At 50.1% G+C, this 21,199-nt stretch overlaps 1 protein-coding gene across 3 annotated transcripts in view; it reads left to right on the top strand.

The window, feature by feature from the left end:
* KLHDC4 (kelch domain containing 4) overlaps positions 1–20,792 on the top strand; it is a 64,097-nt gene extending 43,305 nt beyond the window's left edge. The window contains exons 8-12 of one of the 3 annotated variants that reach the window (XM_075939921.2): positions 1,677–1,758; positions 4,613–4,821; positions 6,277–6,685; positions 15,066–15,182; positions 20,535–20,792. In XM_075939921.2, the coding sequence (XP_075796036.1) occupies positions 1,677–1,758; positions 4,613–4,821; positions 6,277–6,685; positions 15,066–15,182; positions 20,535–20,641 (924 nt within the window). In that variant the 3' untranslated portion in view covers positions 20,642–20,792. Of the gene's footprint in view, positions 1–1,676; positions 1,759–4,612; positions 4,822–6,276; positions 6,686–15,065; positions 15,183–16,024; positions 16,625–20,534 lie in introns of those variants that run through there. The other 2 variants (XM_075939918.2, XM_075939920.2) reach the window with 2 other exon arrangements.
* The last annotated feature ends 407 nt before the right edge of the window (positions 20,793–21,199 follow it).

Here is a 21,199-nt window from a genome sequence, read left to right as displayed (position 1 = left end):
TGCCTTGCATAAAACTGGGATAGGGCCCTTGAAAGCTGAGGCCCTCAGGACCTCTTAACTCTTGTAGCGATGGATGTAAAGGTGCCGAGTGCTGTCCTCACGTCAGTGCCTGTTCTAACTGGCCATCGCCACGATGGGAGCTGAGTGATCACAGGGGAAGTGCGGCAAGTGAAATTAAACTAGGGATGTGAGCAACTAGTCGACACACTAATCGCTCCCCTCCCCCCACAACTCCGTGCTGCCTCTATCAGAAAGAGGCAGCAAGGGGGTGGAAAGCAGTCGGTGCTTCACAGCGGCAGCGCTGCATGGAGCCCGGGGTCGGCCGCTTTGAAACACCATGCGCAGCACAGGAGCTGCTGTTTTGAAATGCCGTGTGCAGCCCGGGGACATCTAGAGACTCCCTTGCTGACTCCGGGCTCCATGTGGCGCTGCCACTTTGAAACGCTGCAGGGAGCGTGGGGCCAGCAGGGTACTGCTTGAGTCCCCCACTAGCCCCAGGATCCCTGCAGTGCCTTTGCCTTTGAAGTGTAGCAACAGCCATCCGGCGGAGGCGCCCTTATCGACAAATCGAATAGTCAACGCAAATTGCATCGACTATTCGATTAGCCAATTCATCGAAATGTTACATCCCTAAATTAAACATGACTTGGGAGATGGCATTGGAACCCTCGGAGGGATGATGTGTTTGGCTTTTGCCGTGCTTTTTGACTTAGAGTCCCAAAGCACCTTCCAAATGCTAGTGAGTTTGGATACCCTGGTATCAATGTCCCAGTTCAGGGGTGGGCAGTAATTTTGTTGGGGAGGGGAGGCACTCCAACATTTTGGTGAGTGGTCAAGGGCTGCGCTTTCCTATGGACAGGGTGCAGGGTCTGGGGTGGAGGTTGGGTGCAGAGGGGAGCTCAGGGTAGGGAATCGGGGTGCAGGAGAGGGCGTGGAGTCTGAGGGGGGGTTGGGTGCAGAGGGGAGTTCAGGGTAGGGAAGCGGGGTGCAGGAGAGGGCGTGGAGTCTGAGGGGGGGTTGGGTGCAGAGGGGAGCTCAGGGTAGGGAATCGGGGTGCAGGAGAGGGTGTGGAGTCTGAGGGGGGGTTGGGTGAAGAAGTGGGTTCGCAGTGCGCAAAGTTTTCCCCCTCCCCCAGTGCAGAGAGGCAGATGGGGCAGCCAGCTGCTCTGAGTTCTGAGGCTGCTCTCTGCCTGAGGGCCCAGAGGGGTGGGCCACGGCCCAGGCTGAAAGGCTTGGCAGGTCGGATCCAGCCTCCAGGCTGAATCTTGCCCATCCCTGTCCCAATTTCACAGATGGGGAAACTGAGGCATAGAGCATGTAATTTGCCTGAGGGTCTCAAAGAAGCCGGTGGCATAGCTGGGAATTGCTCTCCAGTTTCTTGATGCCAGGGCCACGCCCTTCTCTCTCTCTAAAATATGTCACCACCCCTTAGAGCTGCTTCCTTCCTGACATCCCCATCTTGCATGGCAACTGCGGAAGCCATTAAGCAAGTTAATTAAAGGTTGGGGTGAGCTGATACCATGATTAGCTTCTGGCTGGCCCTGTGAATTGCAGCTGGGGTAAAGAGTTCCCCAGTCTGGTGCAGATGTCTGCCAGGTCGAGGCTATGGACGACCAGGAGTGTTGGGCCCATGGAGTGTGTTTCATTTGGGTTTTTATCCTTCACTTCTCTTGCAGAGAATTAAGAAAGATGTTGACAAAGGCACCCTGCACACCGACATGTTCCTGCTGAAGGCTGAAGGCGCGGGTAAGGAGGAAGGTAGATGTGTAGGCACTGGCTGGCAGAGGGAACAGGGGGGTGGGGTGGTTGAGGCTGGCGCGCTTTGCTCTCCCAGCCCGCTCTCCCTCCTCGGAAACATCATCACCACCGTAAAAAGGAAAACTCGGTAGAACTATGAACAGTGCCCCGGTCTGTTGGGATGCGAAGCGGCTCCGGGAGAAGTTGATTCCAAGGTCCCTTCTTTCCAGGAGCAGGTAGAGACTTGGTGCCGGGATTTTTGCTTTAGAAAGAAAACAACCAGACGAAGGGGAAGAGGCGACCGATGAATTGCTGCTCCTCCTTGGGTGACACGGGGGGATGTTTAGGGCCAAAGCTTGCACCACACAGGCAGGCAGACAGGCAGGTTTGCAGAGGAGGCTGGAGAGGGACTCCTTCGGCACCCATGGCTACACAGCATCCGTTACTGTGGCCCAGAGCCGCACTAGGCTTCACAAGAGCCGTGCCCCCCGTCCGTAAGGGATTGCTTGTATGGCATGCCTGCCCTTCCCTAAGCCGCCTACCGCGCATGCCAGTGGCTTGGGGATCTTTGCAGGGATAGGTTCTGTGACCCATGGGGAAGGAGGTTCCCTCTAGTGCTGCCCCTCTCCAAGCAGTGGAGCCATACGGGGTTATTGGTGTTCAGGGACTTGCCGGTCCATTGGATCATGCCAAGATTTGCTCCTTTAAAACCTTCCCTGGATGGACAGCACCAAAATAGGGGAACTGTGACGTAGCAGAGCTGGGATGGGAGCAGAGGAAGGGCGGATGGAGGCTGTTGCTGCTGGTTTCTGTGCAAGGGGAATGCAGTCGGGCGTGTCAGCTGCGGTCCCTCAGTGCACAGCCCAAGCCAAGTGGTGATCTAGGTTTGGGGGCCGTGGTCAGTGCTAGCCGTGAAGTGTACGCAGGGCAAGCCAGCCAGCAAGCTCCGTGTGTTCGGAAGAGGACTGGGTTTGAATGACCAAGCTCAGCTCTGGGCTGAGGACCGAAACCCAAAAGTTCTCCCGTGTTTTGTGGTGTCCAGATTTTGTTCTGACTCGGCCCCTTGGAGAGTTTGCCCCAGGGACCAATATCCGCCTCCAAATCTGGCTCTGGATCCAACCCTCATCACAGTGGGGCAGGGAGTAGGGGTGTAAAATCCCCTTGAATTGGCTAACCAGTTCAACGTAACCCTCATTGCAGGCAAGTGCTGCTTCATCCCTAGTAGGGAGGTTCATTGCGGTGGCTCAAGCCCGCCTTTCGTGAAGCCCCACTATCAAGCTCTTGGGGACCAGCGTGTAAATGGGTAGCTCTCACCCTGATGCTGCTGGGTTTTGCCCTGATGCTGCTGGGTTTGCTCATCTGAGTCTTCCTTTGTGCTTTCAGTAAAACCCGTGTGATGTTTTTCCCCATTGGCATTCTCTGCCCATAGGGAGGCATGGGCCCAAGCAAGCTAAGGGGTGGGGAAGGGCCGTGTTACAAGTTAGACCTGGCACGCGTGTGCTTGTAGGCTCCCCACCTCACAGGCTGTGGGAGGGCCCAGGGCAGCTTGGAGCCTCGGAAAAATTGTGTTATGGTGAAAACGAAATGTTTTGGATTTATTTTCCAAATGCCGTTTTGGAATGCCCGCTCCCCGGTACAGTATATAGACTGCTCTGAAAACCGGGCCCTCGCTTGCTTTCTCGTCAATACAGGATCTGTATCCTGTGCATACAAGGTGAACGACGCATGTATCTCGTAGGTGTTTCCCCAGCTCTAGTTACTAGGATCTTTCCTGTTTATTGTGCACTAGCCACTGTGTTTATAACCAAATGAGTAAGCTGGATAGGGTCAGTTTCACAGATCAAAGCTTAATTCTTCCCCATGCCCCTTCCCGCAACTATCACCTTGCCAGTCCCAATATAAAGTTGATTCTCTCCCCAAACAGGCAGATTAGGCACGTTACTCTTAAGGGACTCCTGCTGGGATCTTAGAAGACTCTGTTTTGCGTTGCTACCAATGCCCCTTCAATTCCATGTTGGTTACTGCCTATCGGTGTCTTGCGTTTCATTGCTGGAATGGAGCGCCTAAAAATTTGGGTTAGGTTTGGAGGGGGAGGGCTTGGAACGCAGGCCATTTTCCACAGGGAAGGGACTGCTTTTAAGTGTAACCTAAAGACTCTGTGGCGTGAGCCTTGTATTCTTTCCTGGAGGACTAGAGCACCTGACACACAGGCCATTCTCTCTACTAGAAGAGACCCGAGAAAGGTACCATAATGAGGCATGCTTCCCAATCATCCCTAGGGACAACTTTTTTTGTATTCCAGGGTCAATACTCTATTTGCTCTGTATTCTTCAGGTAAAGTTTGCATTGCGGCCGTTACTGCATTATATTGCATTATGACGGTCTAGGCTTGCAAATAAAGAGAGGAATTAAGTCCTACCTTGCCAGTATTAGCGTGCTATGAACAGAGATGAGCTCCTTCCTTCCTTAAATACACACATGCTTTTTATGACTCTCTTCTTCCCCCTGCCCCACTCTGAAAAGCATATCTTGGAGATGGCTTTCTGTTTTAAGGAGCAGATGTACAATTTTTATTTGCACATACAGTTGCTTTCTAAGGGTTTCAATGGAAAATGATTTCAGTGGAAAATAGAAGATATGGATTAGCTGGGTGATTAAACTGGCAAATGCAAATCATTATGATTAACATTATTTAAAGAAATTGTTGAAGACACAGTGAAATATCTAAGGCAACCAAAATGGGTCAGTGAGATATTTGCTGATATTGCTATTGGAATTGACAGGCCTTTGAAGTTTTGAAGTGACTAGAACTTTCAGCCGTTCCTGGGTGAATTGAATTGACTTTTCTCTCTTACTTCTCTTTGTCCATTATCAGACAAGTGGGTATGGAATCGGCTTAGCCCATCGGGTGTGAAACCCACTCCCAGGTCTGGCTTCTCTGTGGCAATAGCCCCCAATAACCGGTCACTTCTATTTGGCGGCGTGCATGATGAAGAGGAGGAAGAGAGCATCGAAGGAGACTTCTTTGGTGATATTTATTTCTATGATATGGGAAAGAACCGCTGGTTTCCTGGACAACTAAAGGTACTGGGAAAATATACACAATAAGACTTCCCCTGTTATCTTAGCTGTGGAATCGGAAGCTTCTTTGACTTATGATTTGGTTATGTCTCTAAATCAAATTCTGTTCCAAGTAGGGATGTGAATGGGTAACCGATTACCCGGTAAGCATCACTCTTAATGAATGATGCTTACCAGGTAACGATTAACTGGCACCTGGGAGAAGTCCCTCCCCTGCAGCCCATCACGGGCCGGGCAGAGCCCCTTCTCTCTCTGGTCTGGAGCAGCCCCCTCACTGCAGACAAAGGCTGCTCCAACTCACCCGCTTCCCCTTTAATCGGTTAACCAGTTAAAGACTATGTTTAACTGGTTAACCGATTAAACGGGATTTTAGATCCCTAGATCAGAGAGTAGCTACAAGTCACAACTGCTTTACAAAGTCTCCCGGCGGTCACTCGATAATGAGTAGGACGTCTTCCTGTCAACCTCCTATTTATGGATCTGTTGATGGCTGACCAGCCCGATTCTGGAGCCGCAGGTCTTCTCACAGAAGGGGCAGGTGCTGGTGGGTATCGGAGGGGCGCAAGGCTGTAGCTATCGGATTATAAAATCCCTGTGCAAGCAAAGCCCTGTAGCTTTTATCTCAGTGTAGCTACCCAAGGGGAACCCCTGGACATCGAGAGAGAGGGTTGAGTTGGACTAGTTACACTGAGGTAAAAAACGCAGTGGCAGGTTTTGCAGCGAGGTAGTGAACCTGATATAAAAACATGCCTCTGTGCAGTGAAAACATTGCCTTTAGCTGGCTGGTGAAGGGCGAGACAGAATGTGTCCCTTCAGAGTTTTGACATCACTCACTGTTTCCAAGGAGTAAATGAGGGGCGGATAACCGGACTCAACTTTTTTCCTCTTTGCCTCAGAGGTTCTTCATCTGCTCTCAAAGAGGGAAAATCCGTCACATACCAATGGGCAAAGCTTTATGAGCAAATTTGCTTCTGATTTTTTGGCAAGCTGTTTTCCAGCCCTTTTGGTACGGCACTCTGAAAACCCGGAGTTTTCCCGTTAACGTGCTGGAATGGTGCACTCAGGAACCCCGATTTGATTTCCCCAAAGGGTGGGTCATTGTCTTGTTTGCACCATCCACAAAGCTAGAGAGATTTCTGGGTGTATGTGTGAGTGAGAGAGTGCTGTGTTTCTCTATCCCCAGCACGCATTTCAGCAGTAAAGAAGCAACAGTCACACACTACAGATTTTCCTGTTGTTCATGTCACAGCTAGTAGAGCACTCGCTGCTTTGCTGGCGTGTGTGCCCATCTTCTGAGAGTTGTGGCACTAAAGAAACCGTAACCGAATCCCCAGATTGCATCTGATTTCATGATGTTCAGCATGGTACGGCGCGTGAGCCCTGCTCTGCATCAACGTTGCTCAGACTCACAGTCCCACTCAGTATTCTGTGCTTTTCTAATGCGCTTCCTATCATTAGGGACCTAAATCTGAGAAGAAGAAACGCAGGCGAGGCAAAAAGGCTGAGGGAGAGGGCGCTGGGGAAGGAGAGGCGGAGAGCCAGCCCCCTCAGGGCCCCATGGAGGTCATCAAAGAGGTGGTCGCAGAGGATGGGACTGTCATGACGATCAAGCAGGTGGTCTCTGCCCCGGAAGTGGAGCCGGAGAGGTCTGAAGACGAAGACGAAGAAGAGGCTGAGGAGGAAGCCTCCGGCCAGCAGGTGGAGCCGTGCCCACGTTCAAATGCTATGTTGGCCGTGAAGCATGGGATTCTCTACGTCTACGGGGGGATGTTCGAAGTGGGGGACCGCCAATTCACCCTCAACGACCTCTATGCCCTGGACCTCCACAAGATGGAGGACTGGAAGGTCCTGGTGGAGATGGATCCAAGTAAGTAATGGCTGCGGGTTAACGTTTTCCCAGGCATTTCAGGCAGTTAGAGTACTCAGTGCTGGCATCTGCCCAGCGTGCCCCTGCCAGCACCATCTCGAGCAAGTAGGGCACCTGCACCTCCCAGGAGGGCTCTTGAGGTGGTGGGTTTTCAGCAGCACCATGACAAAATGGCGTGGTTTTCTGCATCGCTGAAATTAACGCTTAGAACACTGGCGTTTTCCAGTCGCTCGGAGGGTGGTGCATGCATGTAAGTCCCTACAAACACATGGGCACCAAGGTACTTTGCAGTTGCTACCCTGATGCATGGTTGAGCTAATCAGGACTTTGTGGTGATGTCAGGATCAGAACTCGGGTCCTCCTGCCTTGAAAACACGTGCCCTGAAAATTTCAGCTGAAGGAGAATCTCTCTCCGCTGATAGCGGTAGAAGTCCTGTGGGGTTCTGGTTCCATCGAGCAGAGGGCAGTGGTGTGTGCACACACCCGTTAATGACAATATTTGTACTACAGAGGGTAGGCGGTGTCATGATTATGAGGGTTAGCCAGCAGCCTGGGGATTAAGGGGTTAACTACACCTAGCCAGGGGAGTGACCAGTAGGAATGTAGGAGGGAGTTTCAACCTGGGACAAAGGAATTTGGGTTTTTCCTTTGTCCTTTTGTCTCTCTGGGAGAGTTCTCTGCAGCTACAGAGAGGGACAAGCATGTCTCTCTCTCTCCAAGACACCATTCTTCATTTTCTGTAAGTAGGGTAAAGTTTAGGGAGTTTCGTTAGCTTTATTGTTTTAAGGATTGGGTATGGGATCTGAGATCTGGAACTGCTTAAAAGATGTTTTGGCTTTTCTTTGTAACTAAGTTCTAGGCCCATGGAGTTTATCCATGAGTGTATTTTGTTACCTTCCCATCTAGTCATTATGTTTGCAACAGGAATATTGTTGTAATAATAAAAGTTCTTTCTTTTCTTTTTATTAACCTGGCAGTGGTTAATTGTGTGCCTTGATTTTTATTTTAGGGGTGAGATTTCCCAAATGATCTTTCCCCTGATTTCTTTATCAACATTTGGGTGGTGGCAGCGGAAGTTTTATTCCCAAGATCTAGGTTTTTAAGATTTTGGGGGGAGTTTGAGACCAAAGCCTGGTAGATAAGGCTTTGGGGTACACTTGCTGGCCCCCACTTCTGCATTTATCATGCCAGAGTGGGGAAGGAGCCATGACAGGCGGTGTGACAGCCGGGAGATAACTGCTCATATCTTGCTCCTTTAATCCCATTTGCAGTCTGCCCTTTCCTTCATCTCCCCCAGGACAGGTTCTAAACCTCTGAGCAGTTTTCAGATAGCTCCCATTTTTTTAAACTATTAGTTGAACCTCTCTAGCCCGGCACTCTTTAGTCTGGCAACATCCGTGATCTGTCATGATTTTAGTAGCCAGATGTCCACTTAGCATGGACTTGGCCAAGTCTCTTGCAGTCCCATAAAGTTTGTTTACAGCCACCCACCCTGGCTCTCAGTGTTCTGTGCTGTTATATAGCTCTAATTTACCCCTAAATGTCTTCTAAAAGTCCAGTAAGCAGGGGAAGTGTTGGTCATGCTGCTAGACAGTATTGACCTCCCATGGTCTGGCAAATTCTCTAGGTTGGCAAGTCTGGTCCCAAAGGTGCTGGATTAGAGAGGTTCAACCTTTGCCTACCAAAGGACATTTCTTTCTCAGTCTTCCTTCCAAATATGTGCTGTCTGAAGGTGCCGAACAGGCAAAACTCATTCCTAGACTAGCTGCTAGTTTAACATCCAGTAATCCACTGAGGATAGAACAAGAAGCAATGGGCTTAAACTGCAGCAAGGGAGGTTTAGGTTGGACGTTAGGAAAAAGTTCCTAACTGTCAGGATGGTTAAACACTGGAATAAATTGCCCAGGGAGGTTGTGGAATCTCCATCTGTGGAGATATTGAAGAGTAGATTAGATAAATGTTTATCAGGGATGGTCTAGACAGTATTTGGTCCTGCCATGAGGGCAGGGGACTGGACTTGATGACATCTCGCAGTCCCTTCCAGTCCTAATATTCTATGATGCTATCCCATGAAGCATCGGAACAAAAAAGAAAGGCTTTTGTACCACTGGGGAATTGTGAATAATCTCCCTGACTCTGGTGGACAACAAGATATCACACCTTAAAATCACAGCATTATCACATGCAAATATTGCTGTCTTAGATCATGTGGTTGAGATTTCTAAGCGATTTTATTTCATGTTTTTTCCTTCCCCTTGTGGGATGGACAGCTGGACTCCTGGGATTAGGGCACAGGTCTTTGGAGGGCTACAAAGAACATGAGTTAAAAAATGTGTTCAAATTCTTGAAATCACTATAAGTGATTCCCAACCAGGGTTCCGCAGAACGCTGGGATTCCGCAGACCGTTGTCAGGGGTTCTGCGAGAAATCGTGGAATAAATAAATAATTTTTTTTCTTACAATGTAAGCTGACATATATATAAATAAAAAACAGCTCTTTACAAATACATTTTCTTGACAATAATTTAGCAGTAATTGAATTGCGCTCCCTGCTGTCAACGTTTTCTGGCCAAGCAAACGTTTTCATAGGTTGGGGTTCCTCGGGATATGAAAAATTATATTAGGTGTACCTCCATGGAAAAAAGGTTGAGAATCACTGCACTATAGAAATAGTTCTTCCGTAAAATATTGTGGCATAACAAAATGCAAAGCCTTTCTAGTCTATTTTCAAGATGCTATGTAGTTTATGGTTTCCTACAATCCAGAGCAGGGTCATGGAGTGACTGCATTGCTCATGAGTGGAGAAACCTGAAGTAAAACCACTAAATCGTATCATTCTGTCTAGAGGCCTTATACTGCCTCTTGCATTAATTTAGATGGACTAAACATTCCTAAGGTACTAGCATAGCCTAATCACTGTCCATTATTAACAGCCTTAAATAAGATTCAGGGTTTGCTCTCCAGAGATGTCAGCCTCCTTAGCACCCCGGTGAACGCAGCGTTGCGAATCCCGTTAACCTCTTACTAAACATACAGAAAAGACGAAAACAAGAGTTCAAGCCTTTAAAGTGTAAAGTATTCACTCCAGCTTTGGTTTTAGCAGCAACTCTTGTTTCTTTTGCCGTGAGCTGGAGAGAGTTTTAAAGGGAGAGAAAAAAAAACCCTTGTCTTGCTAGTATCTTAGACTGGGATCAGAGACAGTAATAATTGTCCTGCGGGGTTGAGAGGGAGCTGGAGTTCTTGCTGCTGCTGCAGCTGTGAAAGTCTGATCGCGTTTCGTCCCAGGTGGTGTCCAGGATCACCTGAAGCCAGAAAAGGGGGCTATGTCACCTGTGCTCCTCTCTCTGGCCTGGTGTGGGCAAGGCATGTCTCAGGGCTAAGACCAGGAGGATCCCAGGTCCTAGCAGATGATGCGGCCATGTGGGTGAGGCTCTCTTCAGTAGACAGTTTTTCTCTTCAAGGATCCCAAAAGGAGCGGGGGCCAAAGTACTCCATTATGTCTACCCATTAAGCATAGTTTCCAAAATACCAATTTGGGTTCACTGCCCTTGGTCACCAGGCATGATCTTAACACAGCCCTTGTGGTCCTTTGGTTTGGACTTCTGCTGCCCGCCATTCACGCCTTTACCCGTCACCGCCTGTCATGAGAGCTCATTGTGACGTGTGTGGATGAGCCCACAGTTTGGGTCAGTTTTTAGGCCCCGCTATCCCAGCAGGCTCCCAAGACCATCCGAGGTAGGGATGTAAAGTCCAATTTCATTAGTTAACTGGTTACACTTGATGGTTAACTGATTAAACAGGGACGAGAGGGGGGCTGCTTCAGCTGGGCTGGAGTGGGCCCCACGCTCCCGTCTGCCGCAGCCGAGCTGTCCATGGCAGACTCCGCAGGGCTGCAGCTGCAATCGCCGCTGATTAACCATAACCGGTAAGCCTCACCTGTTAAGGGTGAAGCTTACCCGTTAACCATTCACCTCCCTAGTCTGACAGCCTCACAGCCTTTTAATATATTTATCCGCACAGCACCCGGAGGTAAGGCAGGGCCACTATCTCCATTTTATCACCGGGGTAGCAAGGCACAGAGGCGACACCTACACTGCTAATAGCCCCACGACCCCGAGTCTCAGAACCCAGCTCTACTGAGTTGGGCATCCAGGACTCGCACTACCGGGCTCCTGATGCCTTGGGGTTTGAACCCCCCGCCCCCCAATCACACACACACACCTGACTTCAGAGCCTAGAAGTCCCGCCGGAGCCAGAACGTCCACAAAGGTATTTTTAGCCCTGTAGCATGAGCCCCCTGTGCTTGAGTCTGTAGATCCAGGCTTTGAGCCCTGCTGCGGGTTAGCTGTGAAGATGACTGTCCTGCAGTAACACATCCACAGCTGGCCTGTGGGTTGACTCGGCTAAGGGGCTCTGGCTAACGAGCTGTTTAATTGCGGTGTAGAGGCAACAGCCCAAGCTCTGGGACCCTCCCACCTCTCAGGGTCCTCAAGCTCAGATTCTAGCTTGACCCTGAACATCTGTGCCACAGTCAAAGAGCCCCCAGCCTGAATCAGCGGGCATGGGCCAGAAGAGGGATTTTAACTGCAGCATAGACACAGCCTGAGAGACTAAGTGACTTGCCCAAGGTAACACAGGAAGTCGGTGCCAGAGCATGGGCCGGAACCAAGGTTTCCCAAGCCCTAACTTCAACATCATTCTTCCTCTCATCATTATGTATTCACTTGCCATCTCCAAACTAGCCATGTTGTCATTCCTGTCTTTGGAAAGAAGTGAACCTTGGCCAGCCAAGGAAACAACGTGCTTACATCGCAAACGAAGAAGTTAAGTCAATTGTGGTGACGGGATTTACCCAAGTCCGCAGAGAAAGTCTGTGGCGCAGGAAGGGTTTGGAACTCAAGAGTTCCTGACTCCCTCCTCTGTGCTCCAGCCACCAAGATGTGTAATAATCGCAAGGATGCTAACACAGCAGGTGTGTTTTCTTTCTCCCAGGCAGTCTGATGGTCGAGCACCTCCGACATAAAATCCTGCTCTCAGTGCGAGTTCATGCACATGGCACGGATCTTTGCATCCAATGTCCTGCCTGCTTTCAGTCTCACCCTAGAGTTCCCAGATTGCCGGCACTGCACCTTGAGACGTTAAGGACAATGACCGTTAGCCTTATTCCAGCACTAATGCTAACTGGGGACAAATCACACCGAAGCCTATCGTCTTTCAGTCATGGTCTATTTAGGGCGACGTGGAAATAGGTGAATCAGTGCAGAGCAGATTTCTGTCGGGGCTGTATTATTTAGATAGCTGGCTGTGGGCTCCTTTTACGCACAGCAGAACTAAATTTGGCACAGATTTGATCCATACAAGAACCCTCCCTCACCTTGTGAACTCCAGTCAGCTGACCTTATTTATTGTGGGATCACAAATCCTTCCCTTAATCCTCTGGTTTAAAAAAAAACCCACACACAAAACTTTGACATCCTCTCCTAAGTAGGGAGGTGAGCCACTAGTCGACTATTCGATAAGCAAATGCTTATCGGATAGTCAACAGGCTAGTCGACTTGTCACTCCCTTCCCCTTGTCCCCCACTGCCTCTATCAGAAAGAGGCAGCAAGCGGGGTGAGAAGTGGGGGTACTGCAAAGTGCCGGCGCCGTGTGGAGGCTGGGGCCAGACCCCGGGCTCTGTGCGATGCTGCCGCTTCGAAACGCCGTGTGCAGCCTGACACCGGGGTCCCCGTGGTGTTTCAAAGTGGCAGTGCCCCGTGGAGCCTGGGGTCAGCGGGGGAGTCCCCAGCTGACTCCGGGCTCCACGTGGCGCTTTCGCCTTTGAAGTGTAGCAAGAGCCCCAGGGCTGTTGCTACACTTCAAAGGCGGAGGTGCCCTATCAACTAATCAAATAGTTAGTTAATCTAACTGACTATTTGATTAGTCAGTTACTCAAGAGTTAACATCCCTACTCCTAATGGTCCCATATTGTTCCCTGAGTGTTTGGTTGGGAAAGTGGTATTGGCCACGGGTGAATGAAGGCAGGGTAAGGAATCTGGGAAGTCTTATGACCCAAGTCTGCTTGTTTCCCATTGGTAGTGGTACTCCACCACCAGACGTAATGGGGCTTCCACTTGTGGTGTGCTGTGATAAGGTCACTTTAGAAGTCAGCAGGAGAAATAAGAGCGGAGCAAGTTTCAGTAAGAAATGTGCCAACACGACCAGCGCGATGCAGGGTGTTCCACCCCACCCATGGATGTCGGACAATCTAGACACCCCCTTGGAGCCCCCTGCCACGTGCTTCCCCTGCCCTCCAAAAGCAGGCATCACCTTGCATGGTCAAAGTGATTGGGAGGTCCAGGCTTTCAGGGTAGCTCTGCCAGCATGTGGGGTGGTGTTCTCTAGGTGTGTGTAACAACCGGGGGCAGCATCTGGCAGGGGCTACGGACTCAGGCTTCTCTGCACGGCGTCTGCAAAGTTAATCTGGGTCTTTTCCCTACTGCGTGTTTACTCCAAGCTTTCGCTTCGATCCACCTCAGTGCCCATGGCCCTCAGAAAGGCCGGAACCACGGATACGGCCCTGTGTTCCCAGTCAGGTCAATTCAGAAATGCCCCCAAGGTAAAAGCTTTAAAAGCCAGGTCCTTGGTTCTCACCGAATGTCTTTGGCATGTGATTTTGAGATGAGACTAGGGGACGTGTTCCCTGGCCTCCTCCCATGCTCACACCTGTGGAACGAGATCATCTCTGACTCGCGCTCTCTCTCCCTCGGTGGCCTTGTTGCGCGGCTCCATTGCTTTCCCTGCTCGCTGAATGCCTTTCTGTGCTGCTCCTGGGTGCACGAGGAAGGGGGAACAGGCTGTCGGCGGGAAACGGGGAGCACAGACATTGAGCCTTTGAATTCCCATCCCCTTGGCGTGGCTCAGCATTGTCAGCATTCTCATTTATTGGTAGGCGTTTGCTATCGGCATAGCAGCCAGCGCTGTTTGACGGCAAGCTTCCTGCTCCGAAGAGCGTACAATCGAACGAGACCAGAGGGCAGGCTCCGATCACGGGATTTCTTATTTTTTATCACTTGTACCAGGGTAGCAGGTAGCTCATCCAGGCAGGATTGAGGTGCTGCACTGGCAGGTAGTAAAAGACAAATCTGTGCTTTGGAGAGTTCCTGGCTTAAATAGACAAGGCAGACAAAGAGTAAGAGAGGAAACAGAGGTCCAGATGGAAGAACTAGGGGTCACCAAATGAAATGAATAGGTAGCAAGTTTAAAACAAACTAAGGAAGTGGACGCATTGGGGAAGGTCCAGCGGAGGGCAATGAAAATGATTAGGAGAGTGGAGCACATGACCCACGAGGAGAGGCTGAGGGATTTGGGCTTATTTAGTCTGCAGAAGAGAATTCCCATCCCCTTGGCATGGGGGGGGGGGGGGGTTTGAGAGCAGCCTGAAGGGTTTTTCCAGGGAGGATGGAGAGAGGCTGTTCTCAGTGGTGGCAGATGGCATAGTGAAGAGCAATGGTCTCAAGTTGCAATGAGGGAGGTCTAGGTAAAACTATTTCCCTAGGAGGGTGGGGAAGCACTGGAATGAGTTACCTTAGAAGGTGGTGAAATCTCTATCCCTAGAGGTTTTTTATGTTCCGGCTTGACAAAGTCGTGGCGGGGATGATTTAGTTAGGGATGGTTCTGCTATGGGCAGTGAGCTGGACTCAATGACCACCTGAGGTCTCTTCCAGGCCCATGATTCTATGAAGTACTACTGCACACAACACACTGTCAACCTGTGGAACTCCTTGCCAGAGGATGTTGTGAAGTCCAAGACTAACTAGGGTAAAAAAAAGCTACCTAAATTAATAGAGGATAGGTTCATCAATGGCTATGAGCCAGGATGGGTTGGAATGGTGTCCCTAGCCTCTGTTTGCTAGAAGCTGGGAATGGGCAACATGGGAGGGAGCACTTGATGATTCCCTGTTCTGTACATCCCCTCTGGGACATCTGGCATTGGCCACTGTCGGAAGACAAGATACTGGGCTAGATGGACTTTTGGTCTGATCCAGTCTGGCCGTTCTTATGTTCTAAGTGACTTGACCAAGGTCACGCAGCAGGTCAATGGCAGAGGTAAGAATTGTCCTGACTCTTGGTCAGCCCAGGCTCTGAACCATGCGGTCTTCCATAGCTATTATCTGTCTCCCCCTCCCCCCTTTTTCAGTTTTATGCATGCTTATAAACTAATCAGTTGTCCAGAGATTGATGTCTCATGGTGGCTGAGCAGGAGAATGGCTGTGTCACAACTGCCGGGCTCTGAAAGACGGGACATCTGACTGTTTTGTTCTCCCTGTAACAATTCCGGGCACCCCAGGAGGTGTATTGTGTTTTGTTTATTCGTGGTATGTTTGTTTTACTGTTGAAGAAACTCAAGAGTGGCTGGAAGAATCTGAGTCGGACGAAGAGGGGGATGATGTGGAAGGTGCGGAGGGAGGCGAGGAGGAGGAGGAGAGCTCTGAGGAAGAGAGTGAAGACGAGGAAGGTAATTATGCTAAAAGGAGTGAACAGAGAACATAGATTTGTAGTTGTTTGGGGTGGTTTTTGTCCCACATCTGCAGTTTTAGCAGCCTTGCTTCTGTCTGTGAGGTTCTAGAGGTTTTGGCCTGGCATCTGATTTTATGAAGTGGCGTCAGAACTTGAAACTGCTGTGCTTTATTAGCAACCCAGGCCAGCTTTTAACCACAGCTCGAGCGCATTGGGTTTTTCCTGTAGGAAGAAACTACAGGGAATTTCGGAAGAGGTAATGGCTCCATGTTTCTTACCTGCAGCGCACGTTCACAAGTGCCAGCCTTCACTTAACCCTCACGGAGGGAGGGGTGTCAGGGATCAGAAATCTGCTTGCTTGGGGGTCCTGAATTGAGACCATACTTTCCATCTGTCTCAGAAGAAGATGCAGGGGGGTTTGCAGGTCAGATTTGGGTGCATTAACACAGCTACAGATGGGCACAGAATGGGGATATCGTGTGGGAAGAGAGCATGTTTCAAATCTGGACAGAGGTATTGGAGACAGACATATGCACAGTGCGTACCTACTGTTTGCCTGTCCAACCAGTGCTTCAGTCCTTTCATTAAAAAAGTCAAATCAACAATTTGAACTTTCCAAGGCAAATTTTATTTCCATAATTCTCTTCCATGTCTGCCTGTGTCCTGAGGGGAGAACCCATTTTCCCTAGCTATCGATCATCTTTAAACTACTGCCTTTAAATATGTTAGCAGCAGCATCCTCTCTCCCGGCCTGGCACATGGGCAAGTAGATTGCTTTCATCAGCTGTTTGTGACCTCTGTCTTTCTTTCTCTTTCCCTCTCCCTCCTGCCATGTGCTAGAAGTGGAACAACACCCATCTGTGCAGCATGATGAGAAATACACGGACTATCTGCCCAGGACTGAGCAATACTGGCTTAAACTGGCCCGCCACAATATGGGCCCTGATGCAAAGGAGAAGAAAGTGGTGAAATTGGCCCATGCGATGGCAAAGACTTTTTATGAAGATTCAGTCTAGATGACCCTGCTTATGACAATGAGCCTTGTGGGTGCAGACACATCACTGGGTCAATGGCCAATTAAATCCTCCATCTCGACCCGAAGTTTCTCTTACTTGGTATGCACTCTAGCATCCAAGAGCTCCTGGGTGCTACGCACTAATGTCTTGGGCAGTCCATGCCATGCCTGTTTGCTAACAATATCTTTCAGCCATTGTCAGGCCTTAGTCCACAGGATTGCTAGCTGGGAGTTTGTTTTGCTGAGATTTGAATACACACTGTCATTTTGCTGGCAGCTGCTTAAGTTGGATGAAGACAGACAGACTGCTTAATAGAAACAGGATGCCACTGGAGGTTCCTAGCCCTATATGTGCCTCATCTGATCGGGGCCGGGTATGATTTTTTTGTAAGTGCTTTCATAATAAAGTTGTTTGGTTGAGTCATTTTGGTTATTTTTTTTTCTTAATTAACTCGCCTAATTTCCAATTCCTCTGCAAATGACTTGCAAAAGAAATTTGAGGGGACCCCGTCAGATCCACCAGCATGCCCTCACTCACCCCACTGATGATATTGATTTCTCTTACTGGCAAAACAATCGATTGATCCATGTAAGGCTCACATGCAAAGCAATTCCATTTAGGACCCCTGCAAATGAACTCCACTTCAAGTTATCTGAGCACCTGGGGACAATTTACCCGCGCCAGGAAAGAGATCTTAGTAAAAACTGAAGTGGAACGTCATTAAGGCTGCGTCTACACTGCGGACCTATTTTGGGTTACCGGAAGTATCCCGAAATAGCTATTCCGCGTCTTTTGAGCAAGCCTGTTATTTCGAAATATAGTGGGCTTGCTATTCTGACATCCCTGTAAAAATTGTTCCACGAGGAGTAAGGAACATCTCAGAATAGAGTGTTATTTCAAAATAAGTGCTGTGTAGACAGTTCCAAGCTGGAGAGAATTAGAAAAGGTGGCACAAGACAGAGAGGCTTGGAAAGAAATTGTTGATGGCCTATGCTCCCATAGGAGCTAGGAAAAGAACAAGAGACCGTTCCAAATTTCGACATAAGCTATTTCGCTCTCTAGGTGCAGTGTAGACACATGTTAATTGTCCCGTTTCTGTACTGGGATGGTTTTTCTCTTGGTGTCAGCAAAATCTGACCAGATGGATTGAGGACAGAGGAGTGGTAGTTTTACAATCCTACAATTTCTTGGTAGGATACTCTCAGGAAAGGATTCCCCACTTCCTTTCCTCCTGTGCCTGAGCATTATTTTTGTGGTGTCCTGCTGTCTTCTGCTTCTCTTTTTTCCCCTACTGTGCTGTTTAATTCCTGCTGAGTCCCCCTTGCTTTGTTTAATTTTTTTCTCAGCATTTCCAGAAGATATTTGGCTCTCGAGGGACAGTAGGTTATAAATAAAACACAGCATAGAAGAGGGAGCTGTATTTTCCAGGGTCCTTCTCTTGCATGCATTTATTCTTAAGCACCTCTCTCCAGCTGCTGTGTTTGCCTCCATCTCTGAGGGGTTTATTTTACTTCAGAAAGATCCACGTAAAAACGCCCAGCATCTCTGGCAGGTTTTTTGAAGTGGGATCCTTCATCTGTCCCCTGGATGGGGACCTGTCTCATTCCCACCACCAAGACTTCTACCCAGAAAAGGCTGGATGAGTGTCACTACGCAGCTGACACCATCTCTTAATTATCAGAGGGGTCTGCCTCTCGGAAGAGGAGTAACTACATGGGAAAATTCACACCTGGCTTATGCTCCTCTGAATCCAGCCCAGCCGCCTCAGAAAACTGCTCGCTCCAGGGAGTTCCACCCACATTCCCTCAAAGCAGGGGAAAGGAAGGGATCTACTCAATACCCTACAGCACAATCCAGGCCAGCAGTAGGCAGGCCCCCCTCAGTAGCTTGTCAGCTTGGAATGAGATTAGCTCTTGGATACATAATCAGCTGCTTGGTGCCATTATGACTCTGTGTGCGACCTTGAGAGCCGCCCCGTAGTGTCGCTTCTTTGGGTTCATGGTCGCTGTGGAGGAGGCTTTGTTTGAAAACCAAAGGAGTGGGGTGCCTGGTGATCTAGGCAGGGGTGGGGAGCCTCAGGACTGGGGGGGGGGGTTGCTGCCCCCAGCTTGCCTGGATCTAGCCCCCAAGGCTCGGGACTCCTCCCAGCATAGGGTAGCCCTTGCTGGCACTCAAGCCCACCCTCCCCCATTGCTGTTTCCCTGTGGTATTAGAGTGTACAAAATCTACCAGGCCGGGCCTCTGGTGTGTGAGGGGAATGCGGGGAGTGTCTTTCTTCTCCTCAGCCATGGGCCACCTTGCTGAAGGGTTTTTTGTTTGTTTGTTTCTCCCCCACTGATTTTTCTGTGGGTCTGCAGCCCCTGACCCAAAAAAAGATTCCCTGCCCCTGACCCAGGATTTTGGGTCTTGCTTATTGTACCAGAGATATGGGCCCAAATCCTGAGGCTAACCCTGGGGGTGGAGACACAAACTATACACCGGTGGAGATGATGTGCCTGCATTATGCAGATGGCCAGGTTAGATATTCATAAGTGTCCCTCCTCCTCTTAATGTCGGTGAAGAGAACGTGTCCTCACAAGCCGTCCAACGTACCGGTCCCATCACAGGAATGCCCAGGGGCGTGAGCGGAGGTGTGGCGTTCTCTGCTGATGGACACAAGTAGCGGGAATTAGGTGGGTGGGTCCCATTTGCTGCTTGCTCCTGGCACCACTTCGTGGCTTAGGGCCAGGTCTTCCAAGGCCTTCCGGCCCCTGACTTGCATTGGCTTCATCTTTCTGAGGTGAAATCCCTCAGCCGGTTCCTCTGACGGAGCTGGTCTGAAGGCAACGCTCTGGCCGGCGCCAGCGCAGGGGGGAGTCGGGGCCCACGTTGCATCGACCTGTTTTGAAGCCTGGTGAAGCTCTGCAGGAAGAGTGGGTGACGAGCTCATGAGACGGGAGATGTGGGAGTAAATGCTAAGCCCAGAAGGGGACGAGTACTCAGCCTGCTGAACCAGCTGTCAGTGGGAGGCTGATAGAGAAGAGCCAGTGTTGTGATGCTGGGGCCAATCCACTACCCACAATCCCCCAGCATGCAGGGTAGTGAAGACAGAAGCTTTGTACAGTGGCTCCCATTTGCTAGTGCTGGCAGCCTGCCAGCCATCCCGGGTCTCTCCAGCTGAGAGGCCAAGCGGAGTGAGTGGTTACAGGCGTTCCAGTGAGGGGAGACGGCAGCAAATGAATGGGGCTGCCTTGATACTGGGGGGCATAAGCCCATATGCCCATCCATCATGACTAAAAGCCCCACTTGGCACTAGGGATGGGACCTTTCTATGGGGAGCTGTTGTCATGTTAACCCCTTCCTTCTGCCTCCGTGTTAGACACGCCTCCCACATTGCCTGCCGACGCCATCGGTGAGGACGTAGAGCGGTTGTAACTGGACGTTTTAATGCCGGGGGAAAGCATGCGCGATTGTGCCCTAGGCCATTTTAGGGAAGGAGGGCTTTTCTCTGTCCCATTTTTCTACCCTTGGAGTTTGCACCCTGAGCCCCGCCCTGCTCACGGCCCGGTGTGGAAGGGTTGCTGCTGAGCTGATATTCCACCTCAAGCCGTCCTTGTGGCCTGGTTTATATTGTTTGGTTTTGTCCCTGAGCAGCTTGCGAGCCTACCTGAATATGTGGATTTTCAGTAGGGAATCACATTCATTCCACAGCAAGCCTCTTATTTATGACTTTAAAAGCTTTTATGAAATGGATACCCAAGACAAAGGCAGGCTCGCAGCTAGAAGGGTAATGGAAAACATGATTTCCCACTTAGCAGCGTGTTGCAGCCAGGAACTGAAATGCGAATGTTGCAAAGTCTTTCTAGCAAGGATTGGCCGATGGCAGCAAGAGCAGTAGGTGTCAGTTCTGATCCCTGGGTGCAGAATTGTTCCATGTTGCAGCAAGCGGAGGACGGGAGTAAAACAAAGGTGCTCAAATGTTGTCGGACTAAAGGCTACATTGGCAACTTTCCATGTGCTACATCTAATCTGCAAAAAAGGCAGAGCAGACTTTGCTCATCTTTAATAGGTGCAAACTGCAGAGAAAAGTGCAACTGGCAATGCTTTATTAAACCAGATAGAGCCCCGTGCAAAGGGAGCACTGCAAGCTGTGGTAGATAGATAGGCAGCCGCATGTTGCGGTTGGTGGTGGCTTGACTTGAAACATCAGGTTACCTCATGCACCGGAGGAATTTTGGTAGCTGTTCTAACGGTTCTCTGCTCCGGAGATTGGGGGGGGGGGGTAAAGTGCTCAAAACTCCCCAGACCTTGTATGGACATCATCATGCCAAAAATTCTTTGCTCTTCATCCACAGATGATGAAGGAAGGTCCTCACTGCCCCCATTGGACATCCTCACTGCCCTCAGTAGACACAGTGAGGGGAAGCGAGGTGTTGACAGGCAGCAGAAGAGCTGCAACTAGAACTCCCGACGCCCAGTCCCAGCTGCCAACTGAACCGTGTTGCCTCCTGCTTTCATGAGAAGAAAAATGTCTAATTCGGGGTAGGCAAATACCAGCCCGCAGGCTGGATCTGGGTTAGCTCCTGGCAGGCTCCCCCACCGCTATATTTATCTGCAAGGCCACGAGTGCTGGTGATCACAGCTCCCATTGGCCACAGATCACCTTTCCTAGCCAATGGGAGCAGCAGGAAGTGGTGTCCCGGTCTCACTGCTCCCATTGGCCAAGAATGGCGATCCACAGCCAATGGGAACTGCGCTCGCTGGTACCTGCAGCGATGCAGGTAACTAGAGCGGCAGTAGCCCACCAGGTGCTAACCCTGGTGAACTGCCACTGTGTTATTGCCCCTCCGGGGCAGCAGCTGTCTTGCAACTGGCTTGGGCCAATGTATCAGGAGTGGGAGGCAGCATTATGCTATCAGAGCCCACATGCAACCAGACTGCTTATGGTGCTAGTGGGGCGGGGGGAGCAGGGGCAGCAGTAAAAAAGGGAAACACATTAGCAGTTATATCAGGGAGCGCT

This window comes from Pelodiscus sinensis, chromosome 12, assembly GCF_052426305.1.
Source record: "Pelodiscus sinensis isolate ZL-2025 chromosome 12, ASM5242630v1, whole genome shotgun sequence".
Lineage (NCBI taxonomy): Eukaryota > Metazoa > Chordata > Testudines > Trionychidae > Pelodiscus > Pelodiscus sinensis.
This window is presented reverse-complemented; position numbering and strand designations above follow the sequence as displayed.